General features: G+C 32.4%; 2 protein-coding genes across 2 annotated transcripts; one reads left to right on the forward strand and one right to left on the reverse strand.

The window, feature by feature from the left end:
* Positions 1-465: 465 nt before the first annotated feature.
* On the forward strand, positions 466-3,056 carry LOC132741300 (apolipoprotein D-like). The gene is made up of 4 exons (XM_060729429.1): positions 466-626; positions 1,232-1,295; positions 1,939-2,094; positions 2,815-3,056. The coding sequence occupies exons 1-4, from the start codon at positions 489-491 to the stop codon at positions 3,054-3,056; spliced, it is 600 nt and encodes a 199-aa protein (XP_060585412.1). The 5' UTR covers positions 466-488.
* Positions 3,057-4,292: 1,236 nt separating this feature from the next.
* On the reverse strand, positions 4,293-12,152 carry LOC132741292 (protein OPI10 homolog). The gene is made up of 4 exons (XM_060729423.1): positions 11,985-12,152; positions 8,673-8,802; positions 8,103-8,210; positions 4,293-6,796 (listed from the first exon to the last, which is right to left on the reverse strand). The coding sequence occupies exons 1-4, from the start codon at positions 12,027-12,029 to the stop codon at positions 6,474-6,476; spliced, it is 606 nt and encodes a 201-aa protein (XP_060585406.1). The 5' UTR covers positions 12,030-12,152; the 3' UTR covers positions 4,293-6,473.
* Positions 12,153-12,934: the final 782 nt, after the last annotated feature.

Genomic DNA, 12,934 nt, shown 5'->3' on the forward strand with positions numbered 1-12,934 from the left:
TTTCTGTAAGCAATATTATGGTGGCATATTTCTGCCACCAGATAACCATATAACTAACTAGTTAGCTATCAGGTTAACTAGTTACGTAACTAGTTAACCTCGTAATTAACTAGTTAGTTATATGGTTAACTAGTTACGTAACTAGTTAACCTCTTAATTAACTAGTTATTTATCAGGTTAACTAGTTACGTAACTAGTTAACCTCATAATTAACTAGTTGGTTATCAGGTTAACTAGTTACGTAACTAGTTAACCTCTTAATTAACCAGTAAGTTATCAGGTTATCTGAAATACGCCACCATACAATATCAAAATTTTTAATTATAAGTTATCAGTTATTGAAGACAAAACTGTTCCGTGAGAGGTGAGATAAAGTGCCTTTAACGTTCTAGTATATGTCTTATATAAGATATTCAAATTATGTATAAAAGAAACATCAAAATAAGCATTGCTTCATACAACAAAGTGTTTGACAATACTAGTTAATCATGGTTCAATTAAAAATATTTTTCGCGGCATTTGCGCTCCCGCTCTCAGTTAATTGTTTTATTCTAGATACTTTTATAACACCCCCAGCAACAGTGGCGAAACTAGACTTAAACAAGTACTTAGGACGATGGTACCAGGTGAGTTTTGTAGTTTAATTGAAGATATATGTGTTCATATATCTTATTTATTTATTTTTTAAATCTTTTACAATAAGACAAAGTTGAGCTATTTGGAACTATCAAGTCATTGAAAACAGGGTCTTTTAAAAGACCCTGTTGAGAAGTAGTGTGTAGCACAGAAGTCGAAGCTAACTGATTCTTAATTAAAATTTTCGCTATTTTCGTGTTCTAAATGTTGACTTCTGCTTAAGCCGGTGCTAGGGGGCGTGGACGGTAACTTGCACTTTCCAGAACCGTCAATGAACAAGCTCAATCAAACCGAACCTGCAATATTTTCAATTTTGTCGTGATGGACTTTCTTTAGGGATTCTTTTTTTCTTTATTTTATTATTTTTTTCTTTCTCGAAAATACTAGCACGGTCCTATTTGTGTTCCAAAGTTGAAATCTAAAAACTTTATTTTTGTTTCAGCTAAAATGTACTCAAGGAATCGGACAGAGGGTCTATGTAACATAATTATTTGGCAATCTTATTTAGGTTCAGATCAACTTATGCTTATTCCTTTCGTGTAGTTGTTCGAAGTTTTTTTTAGCAGTAATAAGTTTATTGATTTTACAAATACAGATGTTTGCCAGTCAGTCTGTGGTGACGCTTTGGGAGTCAGACGCTTATTGTGTGACCGCTGATTGTAAGTTATTATATTTGAGCCACGTCACGACAAAACCAACATAATGCGTTTGCGACCAGCATGGATCCAGACCAGACTGCGCGGATGGATCAGGATCCATGTTGTTCGCTATCAGTTTCTCCACTTGTAATAGAGTTGGTAAGCGAACAGCATGGATCCTGATCAGACTGCGCGAATGCACAGGCTGGTCTGGATCCATGCTGGTCGCAAAGCCATTATGTTGATTTTTTGTCGTGACACGGCTCATATAAGGAGGATTATGATTTTCCGTCATATCTTTTATCAAGTATTATAAATTATCAGACATAGGTATCTATATCTCTGAAATTATTAAGAAGTAACTTTACATTGATTCGTGGTAAATAAAACCAAGTCTGCGATTTTAACTACATGTATTTTGTTTCTGGTTTTCGCTGCTTTTGAAGAATAAAACAAAAATCATTTTTCACATATATGCACTATTAGTTTAAAGGGTCAGTTTTATCATTTCTATATTATATCGAGGACAATTGTTTTTATCAGAGTTAATTTCAATTACGAATGCAATATACATGTACATGTTTATCATTTTTCAAAACTGCATTTGTCACCGATACATTTTAACTGAGCACAAACATATTTGTTTTGTTTTTTGATTTTCCAGATGAACTGTTGCCTAATGGCAAGGTATCTGTTCTCAACTCCGAGAGACTTCACAATGCTTCAGGTCCATTAAAAATTATCAACGGTAGTGCCACAGCCTCTAACGAGCCTGGTAAATTCTCTGTTGTACTGAACAATGTTCCAATAGCCGCCCCATGTAAGTTTTATACCTTTTTACCATTCTTTTACCATTCGTTTTTGTTTTAAATTTGTCTTTGCTGCTGATCCCCGTCTTAAACTGGGTAGATATATTTAGTGATAAACTCTTAAATTCTACTGTAATTATAACGTTGCACGTGTTACGTATACGTTGCGTTGTGAATATCTTTCTATAAATAACTAAAACTGCTGATTCATTCTAACTTGCAGTACTTTGATTTCTCGAATCTTTTTAAACATCTGGAAACATGTATTTTCCAAACAGAATAAATACTTTTAAAGATCCTGTAACACAATTTTGTCATGGTTTTATTTCATAAATATGATGCTCAAATTAAGATTTGTCAAAATTGTATGTTCCAATAAGCATTATTTTTAAAAATATTACTCAATTTAACATTTCATATAAATAAAGGGAGGTAATTAGAAATTTATTTTCTATAAATTCTAAGTCAAATTTTCAGCATGTAATATATTGATTAAATATAATGTGCACAAATATTTGCAGTACACATTTTACATATTCTTCGATGTTTGAAAATTGTTTTATTTGCACAATTTATAAACATTTGTACATATATAATTTTTGCAAGTGTGGTATACACAGTAACAATATCAATCACAAAACACACAGGATTTTTAAATAGCGCATAAAAACGCAAGTATCCAACCTGCTGTGTGATAACTTTAACATAATTCATATATTAATCTGTTGTAGATTGGGTACTTAAACTAGGAGAAGATAACTTCGGTGACAATAACCAGTATCAGTATGCTGTTGTTAGTGACAACGTCGAGGCCACATTATTCGTGTTGGCACGTGACCCCGATCTATTCAACAGTGCTTACAGAGCGGAAGTTACTCAGTTTTTAGACACTCACGGTTTTAAGCATTTTTATAATAAATACATAGACACATACCATGGGAAAGATTGTGTATACAACACAAATCACCACTGAACATGGATCTTTTAAAAAATAATTTATTGCATTTTATTAGTCGTTTTTTGTTGTTGTTGTTATAAATGATTAAAGTTTATATATCAAGCAATATTTATATCATAAATGTACTGAAATACATTCATCAATAAATTCTCTCTTTGTATGTTTTTTTCTTATCCTTTGTTAAAACAAATATGTACATATATGAGAAAGCCTCTACTGGGATCCTACATGTTTACCGGACAATCAGTTTACCGGACAAAATCTATTCCTATCAAATAAGGCTTTATTTTTTGCTTCGATTAAAAGATCATCCGGTCTGAATCGTACACACACTTTCTATTTCAAAGTAAATAACAACAAAACCACTCTCAGGCAAATATTGTTGATTCAGTTCTTTATATACTAACATGCCCTTATGTTTACTAGATATTCCATGACCTATTCATGCGGGGGAATAATCTGTTCTGCGCATTCCCGGATATTGAGGCCCTTAATGGGTTATTTTAGATAGTTTTTACTTTTAATTCTTCTCAACGTTACCTCAGGAGACAATCGTAACATATTTATGATGATAAAAAGTAATTTTAAATTTCGTTCAAACAATATCTCAATGTTGTCTTTAACAAAGAAATGCAAATTAAAAAAAACATATAAGGAAACGGGTTACGCCCATGGGAGGAACGTTAACTCTACATGAAATGTACAAAACATAAAGTTATGGCTTTTGCAACATGCTAAATGATGACCAAAAGGAAACTGTATGACAAAGAACAGAATTCCATTTGAATAACAAAATGTGTTGTAGTCGTTTAAGGATCATGAAGAATCAATACGTTAACTGAGTTAATAGTGTTAATTTCAATTACACCCCTATATTTGCCTCTTCGTAACAAGCATTGCTGCTGTGTCTATTTTAGTGACATACTGGTTTTTTCCAGTATCTTAACAATGCCATTCAATAGTCGTAGTTTCATTGCTTAATTTCAATTTAAGACTTCAGAAATTTTTGAAACACAATGTCCGGTAAATTGAGTTGTCTATACGATTTCTTTCCTCTTTAAATGCCCTACTTTAAAGACAGATTTCTACGGTCAAATGTTTAATTTTATGTGTGATAAAGGAATGTATATGCACATTTAGAACCCACCATTATTTGGATAAAATTTCATTCTTTTTTTTAATGTCTTAAATAAAAGTTACAGCGAAAAAACATCATATTTTGTCCGGTAATATGTAGGATCCCAGTATATATATAATTAGTATACATAAAAACTAGAACATTATATCATATATTATGTCCAAGATAAAAGCTGCACCAAATGGCGCCTCGGTTGATCACCAATATAGTGAAATATAATAAAAAATACATAACAAAGTACATAAGAAGGAAATTTATATAATTTACACATGCATGTTAAATACAATGTAGTTTGAAAAGAAAGTTTAAAAGTCATCAACAATATTCCTTAATGGCCTGCCAAGACCTCTTATTATTCTAATTAGATTCGCAGTTAATTGATTTATAAGCACAGCTATATTGCAAACACCAAGTTAAACACAACATAAAGTCTATACTTTTGTATACAGAAACAACCCTTCTGGCAAAGACATATCTAACAATTAGGTCAAGTATGGCACAAAAGCAATCTTTAATAACTGTTCCAACACTAACCATTATTTTTCCTAACCATTCCATTGATTAAAATACTATTAAGCACAGTTATAATAGGGGCAATAAAAAATATACACCATATTTTATCAGATAAAAGTCAAAATACAAGCCAACCATCCCTCGGTGAAATTAAAACATGAAATAACCATAGTAACAGAATCAAGGGCACTAATTCTGGTAGAAAATCATAACTCTAGTTATAACAATTTAAGAAGTACCTGAGCTAAAAGGTTTGAACAACTATCTGTAAGCTAGAATATGGTTGCCTTATGTACTATGGAAGACAATTACAGCCATAAATTGTGTCTATAACATGAGTAGTTTTAATGAGGGATTAAATCATTGTGATTGAGCAAATAAGTACCGGTATTAAATGTCTGTTCATTTTGTAATTTTTTACTATAGATATATAGTTGTCATAAATATACCAACAACATGAATTGACTCACCGACTGACTGATTTATTCATACAGTGTTTCAAGCTGTTTCATATTTCCAAACTCATGGACCTGACCACTCTACCTAAACTATTTCTATGATTTATTACATGCTTTTCGGTGGTTTAAAGAAATATATCAGTGAAATAAAAAACTGATAATTTCACTGTTTTGAATACAAGCCTGTTACATTGTTTCAGTGAAATACCAGTGTACACTGTACTGGAAACAACTTAATTGCGTGACGTCATAAATGATGTCACGTTTTATTATTATTTGGCGCGCTTTTCATTTAGTAGGTTAAAATGTCTTTTTAAACGTTTCTCTGCATATAATAAAAAGAAATTTTGTTAAGTTTAATGTAAGATCGAAATATATTTCACCTCATGAACACCAAAAGTTCACATTTCACTCGTAGCTGCGCCACTCGTGAAATATACCTTTTGGTGCTCACTCGGTGAAATATATTCTGATCTTACACTGAACTAAACAAATATCCTCTATATAATAACACCGAGTCAATGTATTTTGTCGGGAGTAGTGCACTTTATTACAAAGACCAAACAAAATTTTTGAACACGCAAGAATTAAAGTGCATAAAGCTATATATATCTGATGCAAAAATTATTGTTTGAATTTTAAAAAAAAGTGTACTTCCAAAATGCTTGTATGAAATAAATAAAGTAATGGCACATGCACAAAATCATTTCCAAACCAATAATAAAACCTAAAACAGTTAACTCATTTTTCTGGGGCAGATAACTCAAAAAGTACCCCAATATTTTTTCATTAATGTGTTTCAAATACGACTCTTTGTAATAATTTTTAGTTTATGCCAGTTTTAATTTTCCTTGTTTGCCTCTGTAAAAATTGCACTACTCAACGAAAAATCTTTCATACATCCAAAATTACTACATCCTGTGAAAAGAAAATTTATTACGATATTTTAAGTTAAGCTTAATTGATTCATACAGCTAAAATTAATATGATATACATCGAGTAGCTAATGAAATCTTTAATTAATTAAGCTTTCAAAATTTCTATATAAAGAAAAACTAACTGCATGTAGCTGATCACGAATTCTCTAAAAATACAATTAACAATTTGTTTCTCAGACTCATTCATGCCAGACTTCACTTACATAGAAATAAATGCAAAGAAGCCATTACTTTCAATAATGTCAGAAAGTTTAATACATTTCATAAAGACAATGACTAAAACATACCTAGTCCTGATTATGCACTTTTGCAGTTTCAATTTAAAAGTAAAACAAAACATAAAAATCTAGCCGATTCTAAATAATAAAATAAAAAATTTTGATTGTCATGATCTCCAAAAGTAAGGGTTTTGCTGCAACCTCCGTAGAAAGTTTTCGTACCACTGCTGTAATTTACTTAAAGGCACAAACATCTCATTGGGATTTGGAACCATTTGAGCTTGAGTCTGTGTAAATGATGATGCATAATTGAACAGGTTTTCACACATAGTCTTTGAGAACTCCACAAAAGGTTCCACATTGGCCGTTTTGGTGAGCGTAGCGGGTGTTTGCTGCGACAACTCTGTCAGAGGTTCTACAGAAATTCCGATCTGAGCCAGGTGCGACTGGGGCTCCATCTGCCCAAATGGATGACTGCTGTTATTACTATCTGTAAAACATAAGTAAGGTAAGGTTGACTATACTATGCATTTCATTAAAAATTTGAAGGAATGTCATTTTTAATCTACTAAAAGGGACCATGGTCAGGTCCTCAAATATACGATGTATGGAATTGACAGAAAGGGAGAAAATTATACATGTTAATTCCATACACAACAGTGAGTTGGTTTTCTTTTCAATTTTCAAAACAACCTGCAGCTTTCTGAAGGATAAATCAGAAAGGTGGAAAACCTGAAATCAAATTGCAACAAATGAGAATGGAATTTACCCACACATTTTATAAAATTTTCAATTTAACATGCATAGTATATACAGTAGAGGATATATATAGGGACAGGTGCCTGTCTTTTAGTCAATTATTGATATAAGTCAGCAGCTGTTAACATGGGTGCAAGTTGAAAATTTGGAAAAAGCTGAAAACTGTAATTCATGATCATTTTCCTACATAATCTAATAGTAAAACATGATGAAATTTGTCACAAAAAACCTGAACTTCAGGCATATGCCTGAAAACTTGCACCCATGTGTTAAGTCATGTTACTAGTGAAGAATGTGCACAGGGCATTTCAGGAGAAAATATAGCATTTTAGAGGACTTTTTTGGGCTAGGAGAAACATCCTTTATTAGGCTGTAAAATATAGGGGGAAACAATCACTTCAAGAATGATATCTACTGACTATGAAGACATCTATGAACTATGGAGCTCAAAAGGATTTAATTTTCAATTTAAACATATTTATTTATAAAGCTTAATAGTACAAAAGTTCTTGCAACTTATATAATGACAGTTTCAAGCAGACTTCCTGTGACTAACCAGTACTGGCATCATACCTGAAAACATGATTTTGACAGTCATATGGCTTAAACATACATTCCCTTGGTTGAGAGGCAGACACATTTAACACTAGGCAATCCCTTCTCTTAAAAGCTCTAAAAGAATGTGATAAATTCCAGGGAAATACTTTTAAACAAGTTTTGTTTTGTCTGTTTGTTTCATTTTACGCCTTTTCCCCAACAGTATTTCAGTCATATAGGCGGGTAGTTTCCTAACCATCCATCGTTCCTGGAGAGTTACACCAGTACTAGACTACATTCCTCCGCGCTAAACCAAAGCATCTCCCGGGGATCGAACCCACACCAGAGAGGTAACTGGATTAGAAGTCATCGACTCTAACCCCTCAACCACAGAGGCAGTGTTTCAACTTCAGTAAATTGAATATAAATCTCATTGATATAAATTATCCTAGTATTGTTTTTATCTTAGAAAATATCTAGATATATAGGCATATACTTACCAGATGATTTTAGGTTGGTAATTTTGAATATTGCACTTGGTTTCACATTGGAAATATGTCCCAATAGCAGCCATGACTGGCCAGCTGAACTTGGCCAGGAAAAATACACTAAAATGGAAACAATTTTGACAGCTATAAACAAGATTAGAAACTCTCCTGCTTGTTTACAATACTTTCATAGAAAAAAAGTTGAAAAACTCTTTCCAAACAAAAGTGACAAAAATATAATCATTAGATTGGTGCTGAATCATTCTCATCTCAATTTATTTATTCAACTTCTTACAACTTACCAGTACTGAGAAAATATATGTGAAACCCCTGTGAGACTCGAACCCATTATCTCCCTTGTCAAGTGGCAAATAACTTATTTGAACTAATTTCTATGAATTTAACTCACTACAGTGTTGGAGCAGTACCTCTAGACCTTTAGAGTCACTCAATTTTTAAAATGCCATTTCTCCTTTATATCAGAATTTGTATCTTGATTATTCTCATAAAATTTAATGACAGCTAATGAGCTATTTACTTAGCATAAAAATACGAAAACTTTGGGAAAAGTTCAAAACTTACCTGCCCCACCAAGGCCATCTGGAAACGGAACTTGACCAGTCATGAACACAACTATATGGTTAATACTATCTGCGTCTGGTATATTGAATAAAATCTGGTTCTCGCTCACTTGCTGGGCATCAGTTTGTACCTATAATATAGCAAAATAATAAACCAGAGATTATAGGAACAACCAATGCAGTAATGGTAACATCATAATTCATTAATTGCATAACAAGGAATATTAATTATAAATTATTGATTAATTTTAAATAGGGATTACCTTTGTGCAGATCAGACTCAGAGTAATTAATGAGGAACAGAATTTATAGTTTACATTATTCAATTACAGTAAGATAGCACACATATAGCCTTTTATTTCATTTATATAAATAATTTATAAATAGTCACATTTTGTGGTATTCAATACTATTGTTTTCTCAACCATCTGTACAGACTACATTTTAAGGTCAATCTTGTAGTGATTAATCACATGCACAAACATTTTGGTAAGATTGAAGGTTTTTACATAAAAGATACTGGTACTGGTAGCTAATGTTTGACATCAATTTTTAATATGATGAATCCTTAATGAAGGATTATAAAGTTTTATTGAGATATGCTTCACTTTAGTCAATGTCATGCTTGAGGAATAAATATGAGGGTGCAAGATCCTTATGGGCTAGGATTTAGCAATCTGTCCTTTCACAGTATAATACAATCATACTTCAATGATACTTAATGTAGCAGTGCTAATATTTTAACATTTAATCATTTTTTTAAATATATATATTGTATCCATATTATCAAAAATTGTATGTAGTTTCCTTGTTTGTAAAAGTGGTACAACATACGATTTCGAGACGTTTCGGCCCCAAGACATATCGGCCCCAAACTACCAAAGACGTTTCGGCCCCGGACGTTTCGGCCCTTTACCAAATCGGCCCCAGAATAAGTACTGTATTTTAAACCGATATATTAATAGCATTTCAAAAAAAAAAATTAATCAATTAATATATATATTTAATCATTTAGTATAAAAACTAGATTATTATAGTAGTAGGGGGAAAGTAATCAATACAAACAGAACAGAACATAAACTTTATTTGAAAAAATATAATACACAAAAAAAATTATAAACCATATATAGATAATATTTTATTTGAATGATAAAGAAGCAAGACACAAAACAATACTGCCAATTAGCATAATGTATAAACAGTTAATTAGTTACACTTAAAGAAAAAAATACGTATAGTTTGATTAAGATCAAAAGATAATGTTTTCTAAGGAAAAATTGTAAGTAACTTTCATCATCATCATCATCATCTTAAGTAATTGCATCACTCCGCAAGGAGTATACTCGCAATCGGATAAAAACTGTATACAGTTGACTCTCGGTAACTCGAAATCCAAGGGACTAGGTATTTTACTTCGAGAGAAACGGAATTCGAGTAACGTAGAACTACCGCCATTACGTTGACTTCGTACATGTATATAAATGTATCTGATTGAATGTGCAAAGAAGTAGGTTTCTTATTGTTGTTAGCGGCAATGCTGCAATATTTAACCATTGAAATGACGGTAAATCACTTTCAACTACAAATTATAAATGAACAAAAATATATCATTCAAAATTTAATACATGTATATTAATAGTGAAACATAAACACACAATTATATTTGATTTAATTGATCATCGGATGAAAACGAAATTAGCAACTATCGTGAACCGGAAGTACAAATTAATGTATGCAATATGACGGAACATTAATTATACAAATATCATTTACGTTGATAATACACATCAATACCTAGGCTGTTATTTGACTAGCCTGTTATTTGACTAACACCCATCAGACTGGCACGAGTCAACTTTTTTAAAGAAATGTAATTAAATTTTAATTAAGTTATCTAACTGTTAAAACCAATTAAGTCGTGTAACGGATTAAAGACACTTTTACGACGTGTTAATAATACATGATGACCGGCAATTAAAAATTACTATGAAACGTGTAAATCACGAGTGACAACATCTCACCTTGATGTCGCCGACCTTTGATCAGTCGGCTGTTTTCACACTTCGACTAATTGAGATGAAAATATGTGGACTTTAATTGACGGGACCAAATTTTCTTTTCGACTAAACAGGAGTCTCGGTAAGTCAAAATTTGACCTAAGCGGAGTTAAAATACAAAGATAAAGAAGGAAATTTGACGGGACTTTAGAAATTATTCGACTAAGGCGGAATTTTGAGTAAAGCGATTTTGACTTATTGAGAGTCAACTGTATATACATACGCAGCAGGCAGGACTGACTTTTTCCAAAATAAAAATAAAAAGTTTCCCCATTTACAGTTTCTATTAAAAGAGTAAAAACAACTCCGTGATTAGTATATTATATGTTGCCTGACCAGAGCTGATTGGAAAGCATCCAGGCTGGTCTGGTCAACAACGTCTTGCGGCAGCTTGTTCCAAAGCACGATGGTTGCGGGAAAGAAACTATTTTGGAAGATGGAGGTGCGTGCTCTGATTTGGCGGAAGCGTTGGTTGTGCCCTCTGACAGTCTTAGCATTGATAAGTGGAGGATCTGGTATAATATCTACAAGGTTGTGCATTATCTTGAAGAACATAGTTGTTCTGGTGTTGTTGCTCCGGTGTTGGAGGGTGTCCCATTTGGGGTCGGTAAGCATGTCGGTGACGCTGCTTGTTCGTGTGTAGTCTTGTTTCACGAATCTTGCAGCGCGACGTTGGACCATTTCTAGTTGGTTGATAAGACCCTCATAGGTGAGGGGACCAGACTTTCTTAATCAAGAAGTTTAAGTGGTTTGTTTTATAAGTAAGTAACCGGCCTTTATTGTTTGTTACACCTTTAAAAACATTAACGTATATCTAAATGGTTCAAGAGATCAAAAGATAATAAATAATTATTCAAAGAATTAAAGTGTCATAATTGTTTAATTGTAATTAAATTAATTGTTGTTAATCAATCAAGCAATACACTATAGTGGGGCCGAAACGTCTCGCAGAAAAGGGCCGAAATGTCCAGGGGCCGATTTTTCGACTGGGGCCGATTTGGTTTGGGGCCGAAACGTCCTGTTTGCCAACATACATATCATTAAATCAATTTGATGAGCTGCATTAAAAAAATCAAAATATCATCTTTCCAGGAATTAAAAGACTGTCCTGCAAAATGCACGAACTTTCATCCAATTTAACATTACTGATTTAAAAAGAGGGCAATGAAATAAAAAAAATCCGCATGTCAAAAAATAAAACATAGCTGTTTCAGAATTCACTATCATTATCGCGAAAATATGTGACAACTGCTCACCAGACGCCCTGATACAATGATTCCAAACATTTGACTTGCACTCATCTTGGAGCGTTACTAACTTTCTTGTTTAAGATAAGTGTTAGTGGAGTAACTATCAAAATCACAAGCAAAACAATAAATATCTTTTCCTCTCATTTATTTTATTTATTTGTTATGGTTTAAATCCCATCCCTATTTCGAAAACGTACCGTAAGTTTTTGGTACGACTAAAATACGCAACGGAATTCGGATTTTTTTGTTGTTGAACTTTTAAGTTTTATGGGGGCGGCGTTGTGTCTTTTAATGCTCCTAAAATCCTTAGAACGTATGTATATAAAGACTTGGAATGGGGCATTAGGGATAGGGAGCTCGGTTTATGACATTTTAATTAATCTCGAGCATGCATCACTTATTTTACCAGAGACATAGATAATGTTATCTATGTCTCTGATTTTACCAAAAACTTAATATAATCTGAAAATGATTTGGTGTGTTATGAACTGCCCGTATAAACCTGTTGATCAATGTATGGCATTCACAACAATGACCGCAAGTATATTATTTAGGAGCATGAGATAATAATCTTTTTATATGTACATCACTATATTTTTTTAATAACTTGTTTTATTTTTGTTTATATTTTAAATTTTTACCCACCTAAACAAAGTTCGGTTCAAACATTTATAATCATATGCAATCTTCCTTTATTGAAATGGACACTTGTACTTCCTTAAGGTCCTAATAACGGAAAGTATCCGAAACCTGGCCTTTTTAACCCTGGACAGTAGATAAAGTCAACACTTAAATTTTGAAGTAAAAATTATTGAAAATTAGAAAAAACAGTCGTTTTTACATTTTATATGCTTTATCTATGCCTAATTGATAATTCAACATTTTTTAAAGGAATTTTCTCATGTTAAATATAGTCTGTGTTCAAGACAATTCTAACCACCATCATTCTGGCTGTT

The sequence above is a fragment of the Ruditapes philippinarum genome, unplaced genomic scaffold (genome assembly GCF_026571515.1).
Source record: "Ruditapes philippinarum isolate M1 unplaced genomic scaffold, ASM2657151v2 ctg4493_1_1_1_1, whole genome shotgun sequence".
Lineage (NCBI taxonomy): Eukaryota > Metazoa > Mollusca > Bivalvia > Venerida > Veneridae > Ruditapes > Ruditapes philippinarum.